This window comes from Monodon monoceros, unplaced genomic scaffold (genome assembly GCF_005190385.1).
Source record: "Monodon monoceros isolate NGI ecotype Baffin Bay Population unplaced genomic scaffold, NGI_Narwhal_1 Super_Scaffold_14, whole genome shotgun sequence".
Lineage (NCBI taxonomy): Eukaryota > Metazoa > Chordata > Mammalia > Artiodactyla > Monodontidae > Monodon > Monodon monoceros.
This window is the reverse complement of record NW_021703770.1, coordinates 63,604,600-63,631,527: the sequence shown is the minus strand read 5'-3', so window position 1 is coordinate 63,631,527 and position 26,928 is coordinate 63,604,600. Positions and strand designations below refer to the sequence as shown.

General features: G+C 39.2%; 1 protein-coding gene across 1 annotated transcript in view; it reads right to left on the bottom strand.

Annotated features, from left to right (window-relative positions):
• CPA6 (carboxypeptidase A6) overlaps positions 1-26,928 on the bottom strand; it is a 261,362-nt gene that overhangs the window by 48,645 nt on the left and 185,789 nt on the right. Inside the window, exons 4-6 of the mRNA XM_029223028.1 lie at positions 23,580-23,694; positions 21,378-21,479; positions 19,224-19,328 (exon numbers count right to left, since the gene is read on the bottom strand). Coding sequence (XP_029078861.1) covers positions 19,224-19,328; positions 21,378-21,479; positions 23,580-23,694 — 322 coding nt within the window. The remainder of the gene's footprint in view (positions 1-19,223; positions 19,329-21,377; positions 21,480-23,579; positions 23,695-26,928) is intronic.

Genomic DNA, 26,928 nt, shown 5'->3' with positions numbered 1-26,928 from the left:
GGGATCTTCCTGGACCAGGGCTCGAACCCGTGTCCCCTGTATTGGCAGGTGGATTCTTAACCACCGCGCCACCAGGGAAGTCCTCACGTGGCTTCATTTTAAAGTTCTTCATTTTCAAACACTACATTAACTAAGGAAGCTGTCCTCTAGTGTTCTATTCTGGAGTGGATCTAATTTCCAAGACTTGCAGAACATGTTCTTCGTCTGACAAATAAACAGGGTGTCATCATATTGCATATGCTATATTTGTGATTTTTTTTAACTCTCTAAGAATCGCAGCTGTTCTCCATCTGGTCAGACAAAATAAGAATGATCACAGTGTGATGACTGTCCAGTGCTGAAGAGGACGATTCAGAGACCTCCTTGCTTCAGTGCTTTAAGTAATAGGACATAGATGATTTCTCTTTTATGGTTTAGGTGATGTTTCTAGAAAAAAGATGATCATGTGACCTTCTATTTCCCATTACTCTAACACATGATAACCGTGAAGAACATGGGGGTATGCTTTCCTTCTAATAGGTAGACTCTTTTTAGCAATCAACTCCCACCACCCATACACACGGAAAAGGAGATGCCTACAAATCAGGTTCCATCTGGGCTTTCCAAATTCAATTTCTTGACTACTATTATTGCTTACAAGGAAGATTTAAGTAGTTGTGATCTGAAAGCCAGTCACAAAACAATGCACCACACGCCTCAGTGTGGCAGCCTTTAGGTACTACACGCACCTTCATCAACCTGTTTAAAAATACTTGGCTGAAATGGATTTTGATTTTAAGTTAAAAGATAAAGTTTTGAGTATAATCTTCTGCTGGGAAAACAATATGTTTGGTATTAGGTTATGGAATTTCTGAAGTTGATGAAGAAAGACAAAGCATGAATCTATTTGGTACTTACCACCTAGCAAGACTACTTTGACTTCCCTATCAATAGATATACATAATATACTAGAATTCACCAAATAAACTTTGGTTAAATTCGAAGAAAATTTTTGCAATTACGAAAGTCTTTGTGTGGTGTGACAAGGTTAGGCCCAAGAGTTTCCCTCCTTTTCATTGTTTTTGGACTTATTTGGTTGGGTGTTGTTTCTTAGAGCCCCATGGCAACCTGGAACGTGGCATGGTTTTTGAAGATCAGTGTTGCTGGCTTTTAAAAAGGTACCTTCTAAATTTTCCGTTATTCTTCTTCTAGAATCACCACAGAAGACCTAAAAATAATAACCACACATTCAGTGAAGTACATACTGGGAGAACTAGTTGTTATAGCTGGGGCCAAAGGAAAGGCACAGTCGCCAGTAAAGCTTGAAGAATGTTCTCACCTAGAGTGGAGTGGAGTAAAATTATTTAGGGTAGAAAAATTTGTAGCACCAAAGTGGGTGCATCTTGACACAAAGGAGGTATTTACAATTCAATACTAGGAGAATTAATTAGAGCAGGAGAGGTTTCCATGGAAATTTTTAAAAAAGGGAACGTAATCTATAAAGATATTTGATGTCACACTGTGAGAAGCTCATTAAATACAATGTGGTAACCAAATAATAGTTTGGAAGCAGCATGAGCAAAAGGCTCTGTGAATGAAGGGTGGAGAACTGGAAAACCAAATGTGAATCTAGTTTTTTTTTTTTTTTTTAAGTGGCAAACTACTTTATTTAGTAGTGAACTGTACTTACTTTTAGAATGCAGAACTCAAATGTCATATCCTAAAAAAAGTCCATCCTGAAGCTTTGTGTGGCCTAAACAACTGGGAAAATATGTATTTGTAATAATGAAATAAGTATTAATATAAAGAGAGAATTCAGGAAAAACAGGTCACGAATCTAGTTATTTTTATACTTAATTTATACTTAGAACCTCCCAGAGGGCAGGTGATGATTGAAAAATATTATCTATTAATCTCTATTTTCTATTAAGAGATATAGATAGGGCTTCCCTGGTGGCACAGTGGTTGAGAGTTCGCCTGCCGATGCAGGGGACACGGGTTCGTGCCCCGGTCCGGGAAGATCCCACACGCCGCGGAGCGGCTGGGCCCGTGAGCCATGGCCGCTGAGCCTGCGCGTCTGGAGCCTGTGCTCCGCAACGGGAGAGGCCACAACAGTGAGAGGCCCGCGTACCGCCCAAAAAAAAAAAAAAAAAAGAGATATAGATAAATATTTGAAATGTTTTGTGTCACCAAGAAGAATATAACATTAGCTGCATGTCCACGCTACTTTTTTTCTTAAGTAAAACCACTTCATGTTTCTAGAATTTTTATGAGATAACTTTAATAACAATGGTTGGTTGTATTTCCTCAGGACCAGCAGAGTAGAGGCCAGGACCAACTCTGTGGCATTATTAAAATCTACTACGTAAGAATCTTTTACCTACAGAAAGAAAATACAGGCGCCCTCACTTTTCATGGCTCTGATATACGCGAATTTCAGTAACCATGGTTTAGTTAAATGATATCAGTCCTCCAAGTACAGCCCAAATTTGGTACTAGTGCTAGGTCTTAACTCTACAAATCACTATGCAAATTACAGCTGTGCATCTAGTTCTGTGACAAATTGTGCCACTTCTTTTGAAGTCTGTAGGTGTGCGATTGGTCACTGTATCTGTGTTACTCAGTTCACAGACACAGCAAAGTGTGTAGCTGTGTTGCTCCCTTGTCTTCTGGTGATAAACCCGTGTGGCATTTTACAAAAATGGATATAGTAAGAGAGAATAGGCCAACAAAGCTTAAAGTGCAGCAATAATGCAGGTAACGCAGAGGGGAAATGTGACTCAAACGTAAATGTAGTTATAGAAGAAATAGCTGACGCCAGGGATGTGGACACAGCCATCATTCAGCTCTAGCTATGCAGCCAGAGGAACTTAGTGAAGACAAACTTACTGACATAAATGAGGAAAACGGTCGTACTGGAAAGGAGGACGATGTCCCAGAAGAAATGAAGCTGTCAACATTTCACATTAAAGGAACTCTTGCAGGTATCTTTTGACATTGAAAGCACAAAGGAAAAAAATACTGGAAGCTGATCCCAACTATGAAAGGAGTATGACAATTTGCCAAGGCATAAAAAAGATGCCCACTTCATGTTGTAAGTTATATAATGAGAAGGTAGGTAAGCACTACCCAAACTACCCGTGATAAAGCTTGTCACAAAGAAACAAGGCATTTAATTATCAATATTTCTAATGTTTTAAATTATCGTGTAATAAATATTTCACTATATTTTGGTGATTCCCTTACACATTTATAACAGAGTAAGAGAGTTTTTCAGCTTTTGACAAAAATACGTAAAGGTCATGGAACAAACATAATTTTCCCATTGATTATCAAGATAGATTGTTATGGCTTCAGGTTGCATGGTCACTTCTATTGAGACAGTCCTGCACTTGTGTGCAGGAAAAGTGAAGACTGCCTGTATAAACAGTGCCTGTATAAACAATACCCAGGACATTCTCAAATATTGAATAGTGGAGTGCAATGGATGCAATGGCTTTCAATTCAGTTAAAGTGAACAAACATTAATATAGACCCTGCTATGTATAAGACATTATAAATTGAATAAAAAGGGAGAAAGAGCTCGGTTGGAGGGTGCAGAGGATTAAAGAGAAGATTGGGGAGGGTGAGAAGGATGGGAGAATATAAGGAGTTAAAGGCACTAAAGGGCTGGCAGAAAACAGATCAAAATGTTGCAGTTACTGGGATGGTAGTGAACAAAGTCAGAGAATTAAAAAAAATGCAGATCGTTTTTATATGATGAACTATTTTTTTATTATGCCATTAAGAACAAAGACTTATTTGCTTACTCAGGTGAACTCACTAGATATTTGATCTGGCCTTAATTACCCTCTCAATTATTTATTCCCTGGCTTCTGGCACATTTTATACATACAACTTAAGTTCTCTTCTTTAAAAAGCTTATTTTAGTTTTAGTAATACATTCCTTAACCAAAACTCTGAGTTTCACACCTACATTTGAGGGTTTATATTATGTTTTTACCTTTAATTTTCAGCAAGACATAATGAGACTAAAAAAGGTGATGTAAAAGGAGTGGTTTTGGGGAAGCTCTTGGATTCTGGGAGAAAGAGCCTTCCCATTCTGGAAAGCTTTCCCAGTTGCAGGACGTCTCCCACAATGACTACTCCAAGTCTTCCTTAGAGCTCTGTCCTATACACACAATCCCCCATAGTCCCCAAATATTACTGTTTACTCTGCTCAGAATCATCAGCTGGTTCTGAGAAAATAACTCCCTTTCCTGAAAGTCTCCTCTTCCTGTTTTTGGTTATTTGAACTATCTACATAGTACGCCTGAATCACATGCCAGGCTTGGGCACCAGGATTAGCCATCCTTAGTGCCGAGTGTAGATGCCTGGGAACATGTAAACGGAGGTGGTTTTCCAGTGTAATCAGGCCGGGCCTGGAAGGGTGAGGTTTCACATCACATAGGAGCAGAGGAATACCATGGTTCACCTGGGAATTAAGGAAGTTTTCCTTTGCTTTTTCTTCTTTCTTTTCTTTCTTTTTTTGTGCTGCTACCTTTCTGTAACAGGACCAAATTAGATCCACCTGCATATTATGCTTCTTCAAAGTCTGGAAGAACTTTCCATTTCAGAGCATTCTTGTCCCAGTTTTCCCATGGATCATCTTCTCACAAACCCTTGCTTTGCCTTTGGTCTGTCACTGAGTTAAATAGAATTCATCCATTGATTTTAAAATACCTGTAGGAATATATGACTCAAGCATAAATGAGTTTAGTTTGAGAATGAAACTATTTAGTTTTGGCTGGGTTAAATTTGTTTAAAACATCATTTTGGGTTCTGTTTAATATAGAAAATATGCAAAATTCAAAAAAACATAAAGAAGAAAAAAGATCACCCATAATTCTTTTAGCATTTAGTATATTTCTCATGTATATGTATCTCAGATATAGATTTTACAACATGGAAATTATAATGTCCATGCTAGGTTTTTTTTTTTCAGGTTGTAATAAATTTAAAAAATTAAAAACATTTTTATTTTTATGTATTAATTTTTATTGGAGTATAGTTTACAGTGTTGTGTTTCTGCTGTACAGCAAGGTGAATCAGTTATACATATACATATATCCACTCTTTTTTTAGATTCTATTCCCATATAGGTCATTAACAGTATTGAGTAGAGTTCCCTGTGCTATACAGTAGGTTCTTATTAGTTATCTGTTTTATACATAGTAGTGTATATATGTCAATCCCAATCTCCCAATCCATCCCACCCCTCTGCCCCCTTTGGTATTCATACATTTGTTCTCGACGTCTGTGTGTCTATTCTGCTTTGCAAATAAGTTTATCTATACCATTTTTCTAGATTCCACATATATGCATTAATATACGATATTTGCTTTTCTCTTTTGGACTTACTTCACTCTGTATGACAGTCTCTAGGTCCATCCACATCTCTACAGATGATCCAATTTCGTTCCTTTTTATGGCTGAGTAATAGTTCATTGTATGTATGTACCACATCTTCTTTATCCATTCCTCTGTTGATAGGTATTTAGGTTGCTTCCATGTCCTGGCTATTGTGAATAGTGCTGTAGTGAATACTTGGGTACGTGTATCTTTTTGAATTATGGTTTTTTCCGGGTATACGCCCAGGAGTTGGATTGCTGGATCATATGGTAGTTCTATTTTTAGTTTTTTAAGGAACCTCAATACTGTTCTCCGTAGTAGCTGTACCAATTTACTTTCCCACTAACTATGTAGGAGAATTCCCTTTTCTCCACACCCTTTCCAGCATTTATTGTTTGTAGATTTTTTGATGATGGCTATTCTGACCGGTGTTAGGTGATACCTCATTGTAGTTTTGACTTGCACTTCTCTGTTAATTAGTGATGTTGAGCATCTTTTCACGTGCTTCTTGGCCATCTGTATGTCTTCTTTGGAGAAATGTCTATTTAGATCTTCTGCCCATGTTTTGATTGGGTTGTTTGTTTTTTTGACACTGAGCTACATGAGCTGTTTATGTAATTTGGAGATTCAACCCTTGTTGGTCACTTCGTTTGCAAATATTTTCTCCCATTGTGTGGGTTGTCTTTTTTCATTTTGTTTATGCTTTCCTTTGCTGTGTGTCCATGCTGGTTTTTTAAAATTTTTATTTTATTAACGTAGCAGCATGTCACAGGCAGTTTCCCGTATCTTTAAATGCTCCATTAATATATTTTATAAAGTCAGGGCTATCAATCATTTCTTCTATGCCTTCCTCCTTTCTCTGCTTTTATGCTTGGAAATGTCTTCCTCACTTGGAAATCAAATGAATATTTCCCAGAGTTACTTTCTACATATTCTATGAATAAAGACTCTGGTCAAATTTGTCCCAGCAATGTAGAATTATTTGAGGCAAAAATTAAGTGCTATACATAATTCTGGGCCAGCTAGCACCAGCCATGGCTTGACATACTCAATCCTGGAGACTGACATTTTAAAACTCTCAAAAGTGAACAAAGCCCAAATTACCTCATTCAGTTGGTGATGATTCTGGGAAACGAAGCAAATGCCATTCCACCAGCATTGGCAACAAAGAATTAAGTGGCCTTTCCACAATTAAAAAAATAAAACAATGAAAAATAAAAAGATGTTAAAAATGGGCTGCTGTTGAAAATTGCTTCCTACCCCACTATCAATATGACTCCCCCTGGACTTCCCTGGTGGCGCAGTGGTTAAGAATCCGCCGGTCAATGCAGGGGACACGGGTTTGAGCCCTGGTCCAGGAAGATCCCACGTGCTGCGGAGCAGTGAAGCCCGTGTGCCACAACTACTGAGCCTGCGCTCTAGAGCCCACGAGCCACAACTGCTGAGCCCACGTGCCACAACCTGAAGCCTGCGCACCTAGAGCCCGTGCTCTGCAACAAAGAGAAGCCACTGCAATGCAAAGCCCGTGCACCGCAACGAAGAGTAGACCCCGCTCGCCGCAACTAGAGAAAGTCCGTGCGTGGCAACAAAGACCCAATGCAGCCACAAATTAATTAATTAATTTTTAAAAATTTCAAGCTTATAAGAAAAAAATGACCCCCTGAACTTGTGCCAGAACTGCAGTGGTGAACTGTTGCAATCTTCTACCCCTTTCCTGTCTCTTATCGGATTAAGTAATACAGTCAAGAAAAGTATTTGAAAACAATTCTGTTATGGTTGGCAAAATCACTGGAATTTATTCTTGGATGTCTGTTGCCCAAATTAAGCCTGTGAATCAGGTATTCGGTCATTTGGCTGCTTACTGAGTCTCTTTAACCTCTCATCAGAGAGTATTTGATTCTTTTGGTCCTTGAGAATCAAGGTGCATGAGAGCAGTTTTTTTTTTTGTTTTTTTTTTTATGGCCCTGTGTCTCTCTCTGCAATATCCACAGTGCCTGGCCTGTTGCGTGGTAGACACTTAGTAATTACTTGTTGATTAAATTCATCATTTAACCTGCTTAATGTAGTGGTGTTGGGTTCTTCCCTTCAGACTAGTGATACTGCCAACATTTCAACCGATACTCCCACAACTTCAATGACACCATTGCTCTCTCGGGCATCTTTGACCCATCCTGCACTTTTGTCCCCATATCAAGCCAGTCATCAATTCCTAAAGACTTCCTTTATTGGTGCTGCCTTCTGTGTTTGTGTCTTATCTCCCCAGTCGAATTGTAGTAAATGAATTGAGAAGAGAGTTAATGTCTTGTAATTACAGTACTTGTACCATTACAGAACTTAGCAAGCTGCCTTCACATAAAAAAGTATTGCTCAATAAGCCTTTGGTTGAATGAATGAATGAAGGAAGGAATGATTTTTTTCATTTGAACTATATACACCCTTTCTTTACTTTCCATTCCTACATCTACTCTTCCTGTCCATGTGTAGATTCTTGCCCTAAACACTTCTAGTTTGTTGCCCTCACTCTGGGATCCTCCTTTCTATCATCCATATATCACTGCCTTTCATTTTTAAACTGACAATGATGCGTGCTTTTCACTACATATCAGTATTTTCTCATTTTTCTTTATTGGACCAAACTGTTGGCTTCCGAGGCTAACTATAATTTTTCAGTCAGTCTCATATTGCGTTAGAATCTACTCACACAGACTACAGCCTTTGATCTCACTAATCTACACCATGTTCTCAATATTAGTGTTTTGTCTTTTTTAGAACACTATTATATCTCCCTGATCAAATTCCCACTCCTCAGTCAAGGCCTAATGAGACTCACTTCCCCACAGATTTTTCCCAAACCTTGTCTTCTTCCAAAGTCTCATGGATTTCTCCGATTCTTGAATTCCTTCAGCTACTATAGTCAGTATAATTTAATCCCCAAAGGTACACTGTTTTATGTTGTTTACTATTGTTTCCTGCACGTAAATATTCCTTCTCAAATAAAATACAGACTCCTTGAGTGCTGGGACCATGACATACTTCTGCTGACCCCCAGAATGCTGAGGGCTGAAAATGTAGTGACCAACAAGAAATTGTTGGACTGATTAATGTAAATACTTTCCAGGGGAACCCTAGGTAACATTAATTTAAAAAAAAATAACAGCTTTATTGGGATATAACTCGCACGTTCTATAGTTCATCTTTTTAAAGTGTACCATTCAGTGGCTTTTAGTATATTCACAGAGTTATGCAACCACGAGCACTATATAAGTTTAGGATATGTTCATCAACCTAGAAAGACATTTCTTATCCTTCAGGTATCAACTCCCTGACCCCTGATTTCCTCCAGCCATAGGCAGCCACTAGTCTACTTTCTGTAAATCAGCCTGTTCTGCACATTGCATGCAAGTGGGACTGTGTAATATATGGTCTTTGGGGACCAGCTTCTTTCAGTTAGCACAGTGCTTTCAAGGTTTATTAACATTGTAGCACGTATCAACACTTTCTTCCTTTTTTAAATTGAGATGTAATTCATTTAAAAGCATACATTTCAGGGCTTCCCTGGTGGCGCAGTGGTTAAGAATCCACCTGCCAATGCAGGGGACGTTGGTTCGAGCCCTGGTCAGGGAAGATCCCACATGAGACAGAGCAACTAAACCCGAGTGCCACAACTACTGAAGCCCATGCGCCTAGAGACTGTGCTCTGCAACAAGAGAAGCCACCACAATGAGAAGCCTGCGCACTGCAATGAAGAGAAGCCCGCGCACTGCAATGAAGAGAAGCCCCTGCTCTCCACTACTAGAGAAAGCCCACGTGCCGCAATAAAGACCCAACGCAACCAAAAATAAATAAAATAGATTTATATTTTTAAAAAAGTATACAGTTCAGTGGTTTAGTATATTCATAATGTTGAGCAGTGGTCATCACTATCTAATTCTAGAACTTTTCCATCACTTCAAAAAGAAACATGGTACCTGTTAGAGCCACTCCCAATTCCCCTCTCCCCTCACCCTCTGGCAACCACTAATCTACCTCCTGTTTCTATAAATTTACCTATTCTGGACATTTCATATAAATGGAAAGATACATTATGTGGTCTTTCGTGTCTGGCATATTTCACTTAACGTGTTTTTCAAGGTTCATCCCTGTTGAAGCTTGTATTGTACCTCATTATGGCTGAATAATATCCCATTGTATGGATATACTGCATTTTGTTTATCCATCAGTTGATGGACATCTGAGTTGCTTCTACTTTTTGGCTATTATGAAAAATGCTGCTATAAACATTCATGTACACATTTCTATGTGGATATATGTTTTCATCTCTCTTATATACACAGGAGTGGAATTTTGGGGTTGCATGGGTAACTCTATGTTTAACTTGTTGAGGAACTGCTAATCTGTTTTTAACCCTATTTTTAACTTGGTAGATTCCTTTGCTTTGTAATTTAATTTTTAAGTCCATGCCTTTTAAGGTTTGTGAGTGTTCCTTAAGTCTCTATCTGCTCTATTTTCTTTGTTCCCTGCCCTCTGTTTGCCCTCATATTTAAGTCTCTTACTCTTCTGCAAATAATGTCTGTTCACTTTTGCAGAAAGATAACCTCCAAGTTCTGTATATTAACCTGTTTCCTTATTTATCTATTCTAGTTTTCTTTCTTTGATGAATTAATTTAGTGTCTATATCATCCCTCTTGGCCCATGACAAATTTAAGAAAACTTTATTACCAAAAGGTAGTGTTTCTTAAAGCGCCTTTTGGTTTCATGGTGAAGAGGCATCTCCAGTACACGTTTTGATAGTAAGTCTACCAAGTTGTTCCCCCCTATGTCCCCCTCCCCCAAACCCCCCAACGTACTATAAATGTAACATTAACGATGGTTTGCCAACTTGCTACAAAGAAGCATTGAACAAGAGAAGGATTCTGCAGTCCAGGCGCACCTCCATTGGTTTCCTTTATTTTGCTTACAAGATAGAAAAATTTGTAAAATGAATACTAGGAAAAAAAAGAGGTGGCAAGTATTGAAATCAAAAGTGACAGCTCTATATTTTTCAACATAATTAAATGATTTTCAGTTTAAAAGATAGAAGCCCACAATCGGGTTGTGTATTTTGTGTTTTAAAAATGTCTACCAGCCAGTAGTTATATGTTGAGTTAATGAATACAACTATCACATGTTGAGATAATGAATTCATTTGAGCAGTTTTCAAAATAACAAAATAATCAAGTCCATCTCACCAGTCAGTTAAGCCAGGTAGTTTGCTCTGTGTCACTGTTTTCTGAGCTTTGTGTGTCCAAGACACTCATGGACTCATCCTCTAAACTGGAGTGGGGAGCATCCCAGGGCCTGGCATGGGAGAGTCAAGCTGGTTGAAGAAGAGAGGGACATACAGAGCCAGAGCCACAGGCTGATGCTTCTGGTTTCCATGGTGCAGTGAGTGAGTCAGGGTCAGTTGATAAGGATTATACACAGCAGAGAGGAGAGAGCAGGGATGAAATTTCCCTTGATGCTCTAGGCAGAAAATAGCACCTGGTTCCAAAGAGAATGAAACCCACGTGTGTGGAGACCTGGTTATTCTTCTTACAATACATTTTAAATGTTGAGATAAATGTAGATTTGCGTGTAATTATAAGAATTAATACGGAGAAATCCCTTGTACCCTTGACCCACTTTCCCCCAATGGTAATATTTTACAAAAGTATAGTATAATGTAACGATCAGGGTACTGGAATTGATGCAGTCAAGATACAGAACCTCTCCATTGCTACAAAGACCCCTCATGATGTCCTTTTATAGCCACATCCACATCCCTTAACCCCCAGCAAACCACTAATCTGTTCTCCATTTCTATACAGTTGACCCTTGAACAATGTGCGGGTTGGGTTGCTGACCGTCCCAAAGCAGTTGGAAATCCACGTATAACTTTACAGTTGGCCCTCCGTAGCTACTGTTTCACATCCCGGGATTCAACCAACCAAGGATCATGTAGTACTGTAGTATGTATTTATTGAGAAAAATCTGTGTATAAGTAGACCCCTGCAGTTCAAACCCATGTTGTTTAAGAGTCAACTGTAATTTTATCACCTCAAGGATATTATATAAATGAAATCATACAGTATCTATTTGGGATTGGTTTTTCATTGTATAATTCTCTGGAGATTCATTCACATTGCTGTGTGTTTCCACAGTTCGTTCCTTTTTTTTTTTTTTTGCTGAGTAGTTTTCCATGGTATGCACGTACTAGTTTGTTTAACCATTTGCCCATTGAAGGATATCTGGATTGTTTCCAGTTTTTGGTTGTTAGAGATAAAGCTGCTATAAACATTTGTGTACAGATTTTTGAGCAAACATAGGTTTTAATTTCTCTGGGATAAATGCTGAGAGTACCAATTATTGGGTTATATGATAGTGGCATGTCTTCTTTTAAAAGAAACTGTTAATTGTTTTCAGCAGTATCTCCATTGTTTTATATTCCCACCAGCAGTGTGTGAGCAATCCAGTGTTTCCCCAACCTCCCCAGCATTGGCTGGTGAGACAGTCTCTCCCCCTTTCCCCCGTGTGTGTGTGTGTGTGTGTGTGTGTGTGTGTGTGAGAGAGATTTTAGCCATTCTGACAGGTGTCTAGTGATAGCTCATTGTGGTTTGAATTTGAATTGCCCAAATGGCATCTTTTAGTGTGCTTTTTTTTTTGCCCTCTGTATACTCTTTTTGGTGAAATGTCTCTTTATGTCTTTTGCCCATTTTCTAATTGGATTGCTTGCCTTTTTATTGTTAAGTTTTGAGTTTATATATCCAAATATGAATCCTTTCTCAGATATCTGGCAAAGTTTGTAGCCTTTCTCAGATATCTGGCAAAGTTTCTTCTTCTTAACAGGGCCTTTCACACAGCAAAGTTTAAAATTTTTATTTTATTATGTTTGATAATGTCCAATTTATCAACTTTTCCTTTTATGGAGCATGCTTTTTGTGTCAAGTCTAAGGACTTTTTGCCTAGCTTTAGATACTGAAGATTTTTTCCTATTCTAAAAGTTTTATAATTTTACATTTAAGTCCGGGATCCATTTTGAGTTAATTTTTGTATAAGCAATGAGACTTGGGTTGAAATTCATTTATTTGCCTATGGAAGTCCACTTGCTCCAGCACCATTTGTTGAAAAGTATGTCTTTCCTTCATTGAATTGCTTTTGCACCTTTGTCGAAAATCACTTGGGCATATTTGTGTAGGTCTATTTCTGGGTCTTCTGTTCCATTTTTCTCTATCCCTTCACCAGTACCACATACTTTTGATGACCAGTGATATAATACATCTTGAAGTTGGGTAGAATGATTCTTTTACAAAATAGTTTTAGCTCTTCTAATTCCTTTGCCTTTCCATATAAATTTTAGAATAATTTTACCTATATCTACAAAAAGTCTTGCTGGAATTTTTATAGGAATTATGTTAAACATATATCAATTTGGGGAGAATTGACATTTTTCTGTATTGAGTCTTCCAATCCATGAATATGGTATGTCTCTCTGTATATTTAGATTTTGCTTGATTTTTTTTGATCAGTGTTCCGTAGTTTTCAGCATATAAGTCCTATACTTGTTTTGTTAGATTTACTCCTAAGTATTTCATTTTACAAGTAATTATAAATGGTATTACATTTTTAATTTCAGCATCCACATGTTCATTGCTAGTATATAGAAATACAGTTGACTTTTGTATGTTTATTTTCTGTCCTGTAATCTTGCTGAACTCACTTACTAGTTCTATTTCCCTGTAGAGTCCTTGGGATTTTCTGTGTAGACAATCATATCATTGACAAATAGGAAAATTTTATTTATTCCTTTCTGATCTGTATGTCTTTTATTTCCTCTTCTTCTATGGACTAGAACTTTCAGCACTATGTTAATTAAGAGTGGTGAGAGTGGACATCCTTACCTTGTTTCTGACCTTAGGAGGAAGCATTTCGTCATTTACCATTAGGTGTAATGTTTGCTGTAGGATTTTCATAGATGTTCTTTATAAAATTGAGGAAGTTCCTCTCTATTCCTGTTTTTCTGGGAGTTTTTATCATGAATGTCGAATTTTGTCAAGGTCTTTTTCTGTATCAATTGATAAGATTATGTAGACTTATCTGTTCTTCAGTTTGTTAATATGGTAGATTACATTGGTTGAATTTCAAATATTAAAACGGGCTTGGATCCTTGCAATAAACCCCACTTGGTCATGGTGTAGAATTATTTTTTAGATTACTAAATTCTATTTGCTAATATTCCGTTAAGGATCTCTGAATCTATTTTCTAGTTTTGTTTCCTATTGTTTTTGTCCGATTTTTGTATTAGGGTAATACTAGCTTTATAAATGAATTGAAAATATTCTCTCCTCTTCTAATGTCTGAGATTGTGTAGAATTGGTCTCAATTCTTCTTTAAACATTTGCTAGAATTCTTCAGTAAAACCATCTGGGTCTGGAGATTTCTTTCTTTCCTCTTTTTGAATTTTAAAATTATGAATTCAGTGTCCTTAATGGTAATAGGCATATTCAAATTATTTCATAATGGATGATTTGTAATAGTTTGTGTTTTTCAATTTACTGGTACATTTTGCTTACGCTGTCAAATTTATATGTGTATGGTCATACATAGTATTCTCTTATTGTCCTTTTGATATCTGCAGGGTTTGTAGTGACATCTCTTTCACTCCTAACATTGGTAATTTGTATCTTCTTTTTTCTTTGTCTCTCTTGCTAGAACTTTGTTAATTTCATTGATCTTTTCAAGAAACAGCTCCTTGTTTCACTGACTTTCTCTAATGATTTTCTGTTTTCAATTTCATTGATTTTTGCTCTTATCCATATTACTTCCTTCTGCTTGCTTTGGCTTTATTTTCTCTTCTTTTTCTAGGTTCTTGAGGTGAGAGCTTTGATTATTGTTTTGAGAATTTCCCTCTTTTCTAATGTATGCATTTAGTGCTATAAATTTCCCTCTTAGCAGTTTTAGCTATGTCCCACAAATTTTGATATGTTGTATTTTCGTTTCCATTCAGTTCAATGTATTTTTAAAATTTCCCTTGAGATTTTATCTTTGACCCATGGATACTTCAGAAGCATCTTAATTTCCAAGTGTTTGGAGGTTTTCCTGTTATCTTTCTGCCATCAATTTCTAGTTTGATTTCATTGTGGTCAGAAAACACAGTCTGTCTGATTTCATTTCCTTTAAATTTGTTGAGGTTTGTATTTTGGTCCATGTTATATCTTGGTATATGTTCCGTAGGCACTTGAAAAGAATGTGTATTCTGCTGTTGTTGGGTTGGGTGATCCATAAATGTGACTTAGATCCTGTTGGTTGATAGTGTTGTTGAGTTCTTTCATATCCTTGTTGACTTCTTTCTAATGATTCTCTTTGGTTATTTTAAAATACGAACTTACTGATACTACTACCACTACTGAGTTGATTTTATTAACTGTTTATTATATGCCAAGCACTCTGTTAAGTCCTTAACAAGAATTATATAATTTAATCCTTCCAATAAACCAGTGTGTCACATATTATTAATACTGAAGTTCAGAGAGGTTAAATGACTTGCCCACCAAGGTCATACAGCTAGTAAATGGCAGAGCTGGCTTTCCAACCCAGGGCTGTCTGACTACTAAATGTGTGCATGTAACCTCTGTGCAATCTGCTGTTCTATCAGGATTTAGGACTCGATGAGTTTTCTTCCAGTTCACGTTTGAATAAGGATGCAAACATTATAGTGGTGGCTGTGGGGAAAGTCCCACCAAGGTATGGTTGGCAGCCTCCCCAGTGATTCCCACTTCTTGACATTCATGCTCTTGTGTAATACCCTCCCCTTGAATACAGTCTGGACCTAGTGACTCACTTCTAATGGACAGAATATGGCAAAAGTGATGAGGGGGGGATGTCACTTCTGAAATTAGGTTACAAAGAGACTGTGGTTTCCATCTTGGGCCGGTTCACGCTCTCTCCCTCTCATCTGCTCTGATGGCAGCCAGGTGCTGTGTTGTGAGCTGTCCTAAGGCGATGCCCATGTGGCAAGGAACTGATGTCTCTGGCTCACAGCCCTGGGGGACCTGAGGCTGCCAGCAGCCACATGAGTGAGCTCAGAAACAGATCCCCCATACAAGCCTTGAGATGGCCAAAGCTCCAGCTGACACCTTGACTGTGCCTTGTGAGAGACCCTTAGCCAGAGGCGCCCAGCTAAGCTGTGCCTAGATTGCTGACCCACAGAAACTATCAAGTAATAGATGTTTGTTGTTTTAAGCTGTTGAATTTGGGGGAAAACACAAAGAAAGAGAGAAAACAAAGGAAAGAAGCCAAAATTTTGGCTTCTGACACCATCCCCTTCTTTGGGGGTTGAAATTCCAGGGAAATCGAGAGATGGTAGAAACCACGGCCAGATTGGAGTAAAACATGTAAGAAAAGGGAACCTGGGTCCTTGTTCACCACGTGTCTTTCTGAGAGGTCTCATGTGCCAATGAGGGGCAAATGCAGAAGGAGACAATCAGCAGTGTGGTGTGTGTCAGCCAAGAGAGGGCTTGACATAGCCTCTTAGGGTCTCCTGGGAGAAAGAGCCTTGAGATTCCCTGGTGCCCCCAGAGGTGCCATGGAAATTAGAGGAGTTGAGAGCCTGGGAGCCTGTCTTGGGATTTCGGTGGTGGAGGGGAGGTGACCTCTGGAAGGGACACTGCCTGGAGCCCCTCTTGGACCAGACACCCCCTGCCATCTGTGGATGGCAGGATTTAACCAGGGACTTAGTGTATAAGATATGATGCTTCAATGCTGGGCAGACTTAACGTTACTTAAATCTTTGAAGTCCCCATTCCCTCTGGCCCCAACACCGCCATTCTGTGGGAACAGGGGCTTCAAGCCAAGATGAAAACGTTTCTTACAAGCCTGTGATGCTATCACCAGTCACTGCTATCATGTGGCAGCCCCATTGCTTCCACAAGGACACTGGGACCAGTGACCCGTAGGCCTCCTTTTTTTCCACTTCTGTTGCTTCCCTGACTCAGATGGGAAATGTTCCTGATTAAATGGAGGGGTAAGTGACAGCCATAAACAGCAAGAGTAAGAGAGGTATGGAAAGGGTAGCAGAGGCCCAGAAATAGACTCATCTGTGTGCTTGAAGCTGGCTTGGTGCAGGAGGGAGGAGAAGCCTTTCCTCACTCATCTTTGGTGAAATGGAGCCTATTCTTTTTTAAGTTTTTTTTAATTTTTAAAGAAATTTTTTGGCTGCATTGGGTCTTCATTGCTGTGTGCGGGCTTTCTCTAGTTGCAGTGAGCGGGGGCTACTCTTCGTTGTGGTGCATGGGCTTCTCATTGTGGTGGCTTCTCTTGTTGCAGAGCATGGGCTCTAGGCGCACGGGCTTCAGTAGTTGTGGCACGTGGGCTTAGCTGCTCTGTGGCATGTGGGATCGTCCTGAACCAGCACTCGAACCCATGTCCCCTGCCTTGGCAGGTGGATTCTTAACCACTGCGCCACTAGGGAAGCCCCTGGAGCCTAACCTTAATTGATGCTTCTTGCTCTTGCTCCAGAATGAACTACCCTCAACTGATAGTCACCATACATGCCTGTTCCTTTTTCTGTGGTTACACTGTGTCCTCCTCTTCCTTGGAAATTTAGCTTGGGTTCTAGGGCTGCCATGTATGGCTGTACAGATTGTGCACTGCAAAAGTCCAGGTGGTACCATATCCTTAGGAGATGAATTGTAAGTCATCTCCCAGAAATCTTTCCACATCATAACCCCTGGATTCTCACACTCCCATTCATTCACAAATAACTGAAGCACTATTAAGTGCCAAGTGTTCCAGGTACTGGGGATTTGGCAATGAACAAGATAAATAGAGTTTCTGCCTTTGGCATTAGTATAGGAAGAGACAGACAATTACCACATGAACAAATAAAGTAAATTTAGGTGTTATAAAGAAGTTGCACATGTGGGGGTGAGGTAAAATGTTTGGGAGATACATTCTTATGTTCTACAATAATACACTGGACCATAGACTATAAACAATAGATGTTCTATTCTTAACCATTTTGCCCCTTTTCCTTTTGAAACTCAAGACAGCAGACAATATGTTGTATGTATAAAATGGATATTCAATGCAAGGTGGTAGAGTTAACAATTTGTTAGCTTTTGCATTTATCCTACCAGGGTAAAATGGTATTTTAAGAGAATATGAATTGCTCAATGCGCTGAGTGGGAATAGTTTGAAAATTTTATTATTACATTATAAAATTAAGAATACTTTTGTGGGTTTGGCTGTGGTAGAGAGGCAGATTTTACAAATTAATACAGTATTGACTTTTTAAAAACTATATTTATTTATTTTTGGTTGCATTGGGTCTTTGTTGCTGCATGCAGGCTTTCTCTAGTTGCGGAGAGTGGGGGCTACTCTTTGTTGCGGTGCGCGGGCTTCTCATTGCGGTGGCTTCTCTTGTTGTGGAGCACGGGCTCTAGGTGTGCGGACTTCAGTAGTTGTGGCTCACAGGCTCAGTAGTTGTGGTTCTCAGGCTCTGGAGCATAGGATCAGTAGCTGTGGCGCACGGGCTTAGTTGCTCTGCGGCATGTGGGATCTTCCCAGACCAGGACTTGAACCCGTGTCCCCTGCATTGGCAGGTGGACTCTCAACCACTGTGCCACCAGGGAAGCCCCCCAGTATTGATATTTGTGGGGCATATTTTCTAAGACTAGGAGAGCTTTCAAAATAATAAACCTTACTAGGTCACATAATTTTCCCATAAAACATAGTGAAATATAACTGAAATATTTAAATATCTTTTGTATCCTTAATGGTTTTCTATGAGTAACTTGTAGGGTTTTTTTTCTGGCTAAGAACCTTCCTTCCCTTAGACTTCTTCACTGTTATTACCAGTACTAGTCGTTGACTTTTTTTAGGAGTCTTAAAAAAAAATACTAAGAAGTGGGCTTCCCAGATGGCACAGTGGTTGAGAGTCCGCCTGCCGATGCAGGGGACACGGGTTCGTGCCCCGGTCCAGGAAGATCCCACATGCCGCGGAGCGGCTGGGCCCGTGAGCCATGGCCGCTGAACCTGCGCGTCCGGAGCCTGTGCTCCGCAACGGGAGAGGCCACAGCAGTGAGAGGCCCGCGTACCGCAAAAAAAAAAAAAAAACAAAAAACTAAGAAGTAAAGGTTATAAAAAACCATGAAAGTCATTGCATTCTTGACAGTAGAAAAATATCAGAACATATGACAGATGTTCATCCATGAGGTTGGCCCACTCTTGAGATAAGAACCCCCTCAATACACTAGCCTTAGAGGGCTTATGACTTAAATGAAGCCTTCAGAAAATGAGAAATCACCATGAATCATCAACCATTAGAGTCACTGAAAAGTACTGAAACAGAGAATGTTAAATGCACAGATGCTAAAGGTCTTTGGTGTCTAAATCACAGATCCATAGCAGGAGGGCAAAATGCAGTCACTTGCTCATCTCTTTATTGCTGTAGCATACATGAGATCATTTTGAAGGAGAAGACAAGAGAATATCACACGAGAAACTGTTCTGGAACACCATAAATTGGATTTGTAGCCTTTTGCTATATATCAGCTACTATGGTTGGTTCCTAATTTGTCATGAATTCATAAATGCTCTGAATCTCAGGTCCTTTCTCTTTAATGAGGGTTGGTAATTCCCACCTCCAAGGGCAGAGCTGAAGATAAACAGAGCCAGGGTTTTGAGAGGCCTTCATAAACATAGAAGAAACCCACAAAATCACGGTGTTATTGTCATTCCATCAGATATCGCTGGCTTCACATTCCCAGTTTTGTTCCTTGAGCAGAATAAAAACACTGGCTAGTGATAATGGACACTCTGTAAAGGGTTTAACTTACTTCTTTTACAAACCACTGACAAAAGGCAGGACCAATCCATTCTCTTGCATGAATACCGCAGTCTATCCAGACAGCTCTTTTGTAAGCTCGTGATCTTCTGCCCAGCTGAAAACAAGAGTATTCACAGTAACCAATGCAGGCTTTTATTTTTGGATTGACTGACCAGCATAATTTAATATGGTTTCAGCATAATACTTCACAAGAGTTGGGTTCATTAAGTAACCCATAAAAAAGACAGATTTCCTATCGATTTCAGAAGTCCAGGCTTGTTTATGCAGAAAGAATAAATTTATTGTCTTAATTACGAATCAAAGAAGTAGAAAATACACAAGGAAAATGCAATTGCTTAAATAGGCTTGCTTCTCCATTTTCATATAATGTGACTTAAGCAAGAAGCTAATTTTTTCCCTCCCTCTCCCTCATCCTTGCCCTGTTTCTCTCCACTGCCCTCCCCATGAAGGGAATCAGACATTCCCAAGCAATATCTATTAAAGAAATAGCTATGCCTTATATGTAGAGAAAGTCAAATTTTATTACAATACAAAAGGGAAATACAAAATGGTTTGTAGAGTCAAGTGACAGACTTTTCTTTATTATCCTATTATATCAATTTCATTTATAACACGGTTTCTAACCCAGTTATCAGTTGATGGCTTTTGACATTATAGGGGATCTAGTTTTCATTCATTCATTAATTCACTCAACTAATGCTTTAGGAAATCCTTTTTAATGTCAGACACAGTGCTTGGCCTTGGAGATTCAGAGATGAGAAGACAAGGAATTTATACGGTAGTAGGGGAGGGCAGACACATGAGCAGTTAATCATTATAATGTGAATATATGTACGTTACTTTGGCAACTCGGGTGCTATGTCTCATTTCCCTGTGGATCAAAAGAGGAGCCCTTGAAGAGTTGAGCAAGACTTGAAGCTTGCCCTGCAGACGAGTGGAAGAAGGCATCTCAAGCTTGGAAGAGAATCTGAGCGCACCGTGTTTAGGCAGCTGCTTCTGGGGTATGAGGAAAGAATGGCAGATGAAGCTGGACACAGAGGCAGAAGACACATGAAACTGCTGGATACTAAGTAACAGAGATAAGGCTTCATCCTGTATTCCATGGGAGGTGTGTGTGTGTAGACGGACGAGAGGGTAGAGGATGGGGACTCACAGGGAAGTTCAGTCCTGAGGCTGCTGTGACTGCAATAGTCCAGGGAGAACAGATCCAGAAACAAGCTAGGGCAATAGCAGTGAGGACAAGAAAAGAGGTTTTGACAAATCCAAAAGTTAGAAGAAAGAATTGTCGGTTCTTCATGTTAGATTTAAATAAGTGATGAGAATTAAGGAGAGGAATTCAGGATGGTTCATGTTTCCTGACCGGAGCACGGCAGTGCCATCCTGAGTCTCAGGTGCTTTGGTGAGTATCGAGATGACGATGGCAAGGCGGCAATGAGCTATGAATGTCCAGTAAGTACCAGGGAGCAGACTCCACTGAACAGAAAAGTCTGGAATGACTGTTGAAACCATGGGGTGGATGTGCCCATCCAGGCAGGGTGGGGAGAGGGAGAGCACAGCTGAGGAGAGAATCCTGGGGCCACCAGCACGTAAGGAAAGAACAAGCGAAGAGGAGCCATTGGAGGAGACCTGAGAGGATGGTCTGAGATGAGAGGAGAACCAAGTAGGGGTCATTGCAGATGTTTTAGAGGTGTCGTGAGGGCAAAGGCCAGGGAGTCAAGGTCTGAATGGTTGCTGAGGAAGTAGAGACAGTGATGCAGGGAAATCTTTTTAGATCTTTGGCAGAGAAGAGATGGCTCAGTGGCTAAAAGAGAACGCAGGCTCAAGGGCTGGGAATGACGTATACCTTCTTACACATTTCTGTAGTTTTGCACTGGTTCATCGTAAGCAGCACCAACTCACAAATAATGTTGGTCATTATTTTTGAAGTGCGTAAATACTGTTTTAGAAACAGTATTCTTTGGAATACTCAATGGCAAAAATTAAATATGGCTCAAAAACCTAAGGGAAATTTTTTTCCTTAAATTACCAGATAAGGTTAAATGTGAGACACGATGAAATGCCATTTCGTTTCTTTTCCCCGTAAGTCAAAGCTGAAAACGACGAATGTTTAGTAAATATTTAGTTACTAATTTCTTATTTTTACCTTTAAAACAAAAAGAGATCTTCCCTCATATGATTTTCCAATAGAGAACATGTGAATGAGGTCTGAATGAGTTTTATTCAAATGATGCATCCAATTTTGAATCTAAAAGCAAGTAAATAAAAACCACGTCAGACTCTCACAATTATGGAGCTTTTAGTAAACAAAAGAGAACAAAAAGACAACAGTGGGTTAGGAACTCAAAGAAGCATATGTGGAGCATAAGATTGAATGAAAAACCAATTTTGTAGTTTTAATTTTCTTCAGGACACTTAAAATTACATTTTATTTTCTGCTTTTATGAATAGTTGCTTTATGTCTTTATATTGTTCCCCTTTTAAAGCATACCTTCTACTACTCTTTGTCATTAACATCTTAATGGCAGAATTTTACAGAAAACTAATCAATGTGTTCTGGGTCCTTTTTGAAAAATCAAAATTTATTTCCATTTGCCCCCAACATTTAGAGGAAAAGAAAGAAAGCAGCTTCAGGAAAACCATCCCAACTATTTGAAAGTGTTTATTAAAGTCCTCTATATTGTAATTTGCCACAGAACAGAAGGTGCTAAGAAAAAGTCATTATCTTTTGCATTTAAGGTTTATTCTACCCAGCCACACATTGGATGGCATACTCTGAATAATTTCCCGAGTAATAGCGATACATTTGCATTGATCCATTCACACACATTTATCTGTCATCGGGGAAAGTTATATTTGAGATGGATAAAGAAGGCACTTAGAAAGATGGGTGACATTTCTGACTTGAAGCCCAACAAAGGAGTAAGGAAATCACAGAAAAGTGTCCCTCTGTTCCATGACGTGAAAGAGTCTGTTCTAAAAAAAAAACCCAAAAAACAGATTTTCCTTTCTTTCTATCCCTATTTAATCTAATGAGCAGGATACACAAACACACATACATTTACATATCTATATTAATATATTTTAAAATTTTGACTTATTTTTCTAGTGCACGTTAATAGCAAGTATGTCAAGTTATCTAAATGTCTAATCTAACTTGACATATCTAATATGTCAAGTTATCTGAATCCTTTCCATTGCTGGTAACTTCAAGCTTCTAAAAAGTATGTTAAAAACAGGAAATATGTAGAAATAATTTTGAAAGGAAAGTTATCAAGAGAACCAAAAATTCTCTTAAGAATATAACAGGATCTCATTTGTTCTATGACTGGCATTCCTGTGCTCAATTCAGGGGAAGAATGAAAAAATGTATGTACTCATCCATTTAGTCATTCTGTAAATAGCTATCTATTTGGAAGTCTCTCTTTGCTTGCCACTGCAGATACAGTGGTGAACAAGAAAGCAATGGCTTGTGCCCATGGCCCTTTCAGCTTATTAGGAGAGAAAGGCATTAATCAAATAATCATACAATAACATAATTAACTATGATAAGTATCACATCCATGTACTATGGGTGCAGTACTCCGGGGGTTGAGACTAGGGTGTTCTGACCCCATCTGGGATAGCAGAAACAGCTCTCTTCTTGCTTAAACTGAGATTTGAAGAATAACTAGTTGTTGCTCAGATGTACAGTAGTGGCAGTGGGGATGGGTCCTTGTATTTCTCAGATACAGTAAATAACAGCAAGCTAACAGTCCCTGAGGTGCCACAAATGAAGCTTGGTTTTGGGGAGGTCTCAAATTTGCAGAGGGTATGGGGCAAACATCAAAGTTCACTCTAACCCTCAACCAAACCATTGCCCTCAAAGTCTGGCTAGCTCTACCGTCCATGCATTTTTCAATTAGGGTGTTTATAACCATAATTACAGTCAGCCCTCCACATCTGGGGATGCAGAACCATTGGATACCAAGGGCTGACTGTACTACGTCATTGTACACAAGGGACTTGAGTATCCATGATTTTGGTGTCTGTAGGGGGTCCTGGACCCAATGCCCTTCGGATACCGAGGGGCGACTGTATAGCAGCTTTACTGCACTCTCCATTGAACTTCCCCTGTCCATTGTAGGGGTGGGTTGGATAAAGCAGGTGAAATTAAAATTATTTTGCTGCTACTTATACAGTGTAAAAGGCTTAATGGAAGAGAACTGAGGTGCCTGGGCAATGTAAGAGCTGTACGTATTCTTCATATAGCCTCTGCCTCTGTCCTTATGCTTCTCTCCCAATCCTGAGACTTAAATGATAAAGATGCGCTTGTAAAAAAGCAACAAAAGGTCCTTTGATTACATACTTCTTCTAAGGAGTGATAAACTTCATAATTATATCCAGAGACGGATCTTCGACTTCTCTGGCTTGGCAAACTGCTTCCCTTTTCCAGTACTTTCTGAAGATCTTCCATGAGGATCCTGGATTTGAAATGATAGACATGATGAAAATTAAATGGAAATAATACAAAAGTCAGTCAATATCAAAAGAAAATCATGCATCTGTGAAAAGGACAGTGAAGGAAAAAAGGACAGTGAAGACTGACACTTCTAAAAACACCAAATGTTGGGAAGATGTTCTTTTTCAGAAAATAAAAACTGTTAAATAAATGATATAATGAATATAAAATAAAAAATTATAGGCAGGTGTTCCCAAGTAATGAGCCTAATAATAACTACCATTGAGCAGCTACAAGAACTGAATGATGGCGTGGGAACACATATTTACTGAGCACCTATCAGGTGGCAGGCACTGTGCTGTGTATTTTACATGAGCTTAGTTAATAACCCTATGAGCTTAGACTTTCTTGTTATCTCTATTTTACAAATGGGGAAACTGAGCCCCAAAAGGGTTAAGAACCTGTCAATATCACTCTTCCAGTGAGCACAGAGCCAGAATTGGAACTTGGAATGTGAACCCAAGTTCCAGGCTTTAGACTCAGGTCCGCTGTGACATTATGAAAAATGAAGCACGACAAGCTCCTCCACTCCTTTGCCACATCCTCCTGTTCGGCTGCTTCTATCTGTTCCCATGGCTTTTGTCACTGAACTTTTGTCATGTTGTCACCCGGCATACTTGACCCAAGACTCAGAAAAGGGAAAGAAAGAAAGAAACTACAATACTCAAGAGGAAATGGAAGAAATATACCTAGAGTCGGAAAAAGCTAATTTCACTGCCTACCAGTATCAATGACACCAAGAGAAGACAAGCTTAGGTAATCAAAGTGAATGCATTTGGAAATTGAAGGCCGAGGCCAGGGTGAGGGATTCGAGTCACTGAAATGTATGGAACCAGCTGGACTGGTGTTATTATTTAATTTTTAATTTAATTTATTTTTTATACAGCAGGTTATTAGTCATCAATATTATACACATCAGTGTATACATGTCAATCCCAATTGCCCAATTCAGCACACACACCACCATCCCCACCCTGCCGCGGTTTTCCCCCCTTGGTGTCCATACGTTTGTTCTCTACATCTGTGTCTCAACTTCTGCCCTGCAAACCAGTTCATCTGTACCATTTTTCTAGGTTCCACATACATGAGTTAATATATGATATTTGTTTTTCTCTTTCTGACTTACTTCATTCAGTATGACAGTCTCTAGATCCATCCACGTATCAACAAATGACTCAATTTTGTTCCTTTTTATGGCTGAGTAATATTCCATTGTATATATGTACCACAACTTCTTTATCCATTCGTCTGTCGATGGGCATTTAGGTTGCTTCCATGACCTGGCTACTGTAAATAGTGCTGCAATGAACATTGGGGTGCATGTGTCTTTTTGAATTATGGTTTTCTCTGAGTATATGCCCAGTAGTGGGATTGCTGGGTCATATGGTAATTCTACTTTTAGTTTTTTAAGGAACCTCCATACTGTTCTCCATAGTGGCTGTATCAATTTACATTCCCACCAACAGTGCCAAGAGGGTTCCCTTTTCTCCACACCCTCTCCAGCATTCGTTGTTTGTAGATTTTCTGACGATGCCCATTCTAACTGGTGTGAGGTGATACCTCACTGTAGTTTTGATTTGCATTTCTCTAATAATTAGTGATGTTGAGCAGCTTTTCATGTGCCTCTTGGCCATCTGTATGTCTCCTTTGGAGAAATGTCTATTTAGGTCTTTTGCCCATTTTTTGATTGGGTTGTTTCTTTAATATTGAGCTGCGTGAGCTGTTTATATATTTTGGAGATTAATCCTTTGTCCGTTGATTCGTTTGCAAATATTTTCTCCCATTCTGAGGCTTGGCTTTTCATCTTGTTTATGGTTTCCTTTGCTGTGCAAAAGCTTTGAAGTTTCATTAGGTCCCATTTGTTTATTTTTACTCTAGGAAGTGGATCAAAAAAGATCTTGCTGTGATTTATGTCAAAGAGTGTACTTCCTATGTTTTCCTCTAAGAGTTTTATAGTGTCCAGTCTTACATTTAGGTCTCGAATCCATTTTTTTGGCAGTACACGGGCCTCTCACTGTTGTGGCCTCTCCCATTGCGGAGCACAGGCTCCGGACACGCAGGCTTAGTGGCCATGGCTCATGGGCCTAGCTGCTCCACGGCATGTGGGATCTTCCTGGACCGGGGCACAAACCCGTGTCCCCTGCATCGGCAGGTGGACTCTCAACCACTGCGCCACCAGGGAAGCCCTCGAATCCATTTTGAGTTACTTTTGTGTATGGTGTTAGGGAATGTTCTATTTCATTCTTTTACATGAGCTGTCTAGTTTACCCAGCACCACTTATTGAAGAGACTGTCTTTTCTCCATTGTATATCCTTGCCTCCTTTGTCATAGATTAGTTGACCATGGGTGCGTGGGTTTATCTCTGAGCTATCTATCTTGTTCCATTGATCTATATTTCTGTTTTTGTGCCAGTACTATATTGTCTTGATTACTGCAGCTTTGTAGTAGAGTCTGAAGTCAGGGAGTCTGATTCCTCCAGCTCCGTTTTTTTCCCTCAAGACTGCTTTGGCTATTCGGGGTCTTTTGTGTCTCCATACAAATTTTAAGATTTTTTGTTCTAGTTCCGTAAAAAATGCCATTGGTAATTTGATAGGGATTGCATTGAATCTGTAGATTCCTTTGGGTAGTATAGTCATTTTCACAATGTTGATTCTTCCAATCCAAGAACATGGTATATCTCTCCATCTGTTGGTATCATCTTTAACTTCTTTCATCAGTGTCTTACAGTTTTCTGCATACAGGTCTTTTGTCTCCCTAGGTAGGTTTATTCCTAGGTATTTTATTCTTTTTGTTGCAGTGGTAAATGGGAGTGTTTCCTTAATTCTCTTTCAGATTTTTCATCATTAGTGTTTAGGAATGCAAGAGATTTCTGTGCATTAATTTTGTATCCTGCTGCTTTACCAAATTCATTGATTAGCTCTAGTAGTTTTCTGGTAGCATTCTTTAGGATTCTCTATGTATAGTATCATGTCATCTGCAAACAGTGACAGTTTTACTTCTTCTTTTCCAATTTGTATCCCTTTTATTTCTTTTTCTTCTCTGATTGCCGTGGCTAGGACTTCCAAAACTGTGTTGAATAATAGTGGCGAGAGTGGACATCCTTGTCTTTTTCCTGATCTTAGAGGAAATGCTTTCAGTTTTTCACCATTGAGAATGATGTTTGCTGTGGGTTTGTCGTATATGGCCTTTATTATG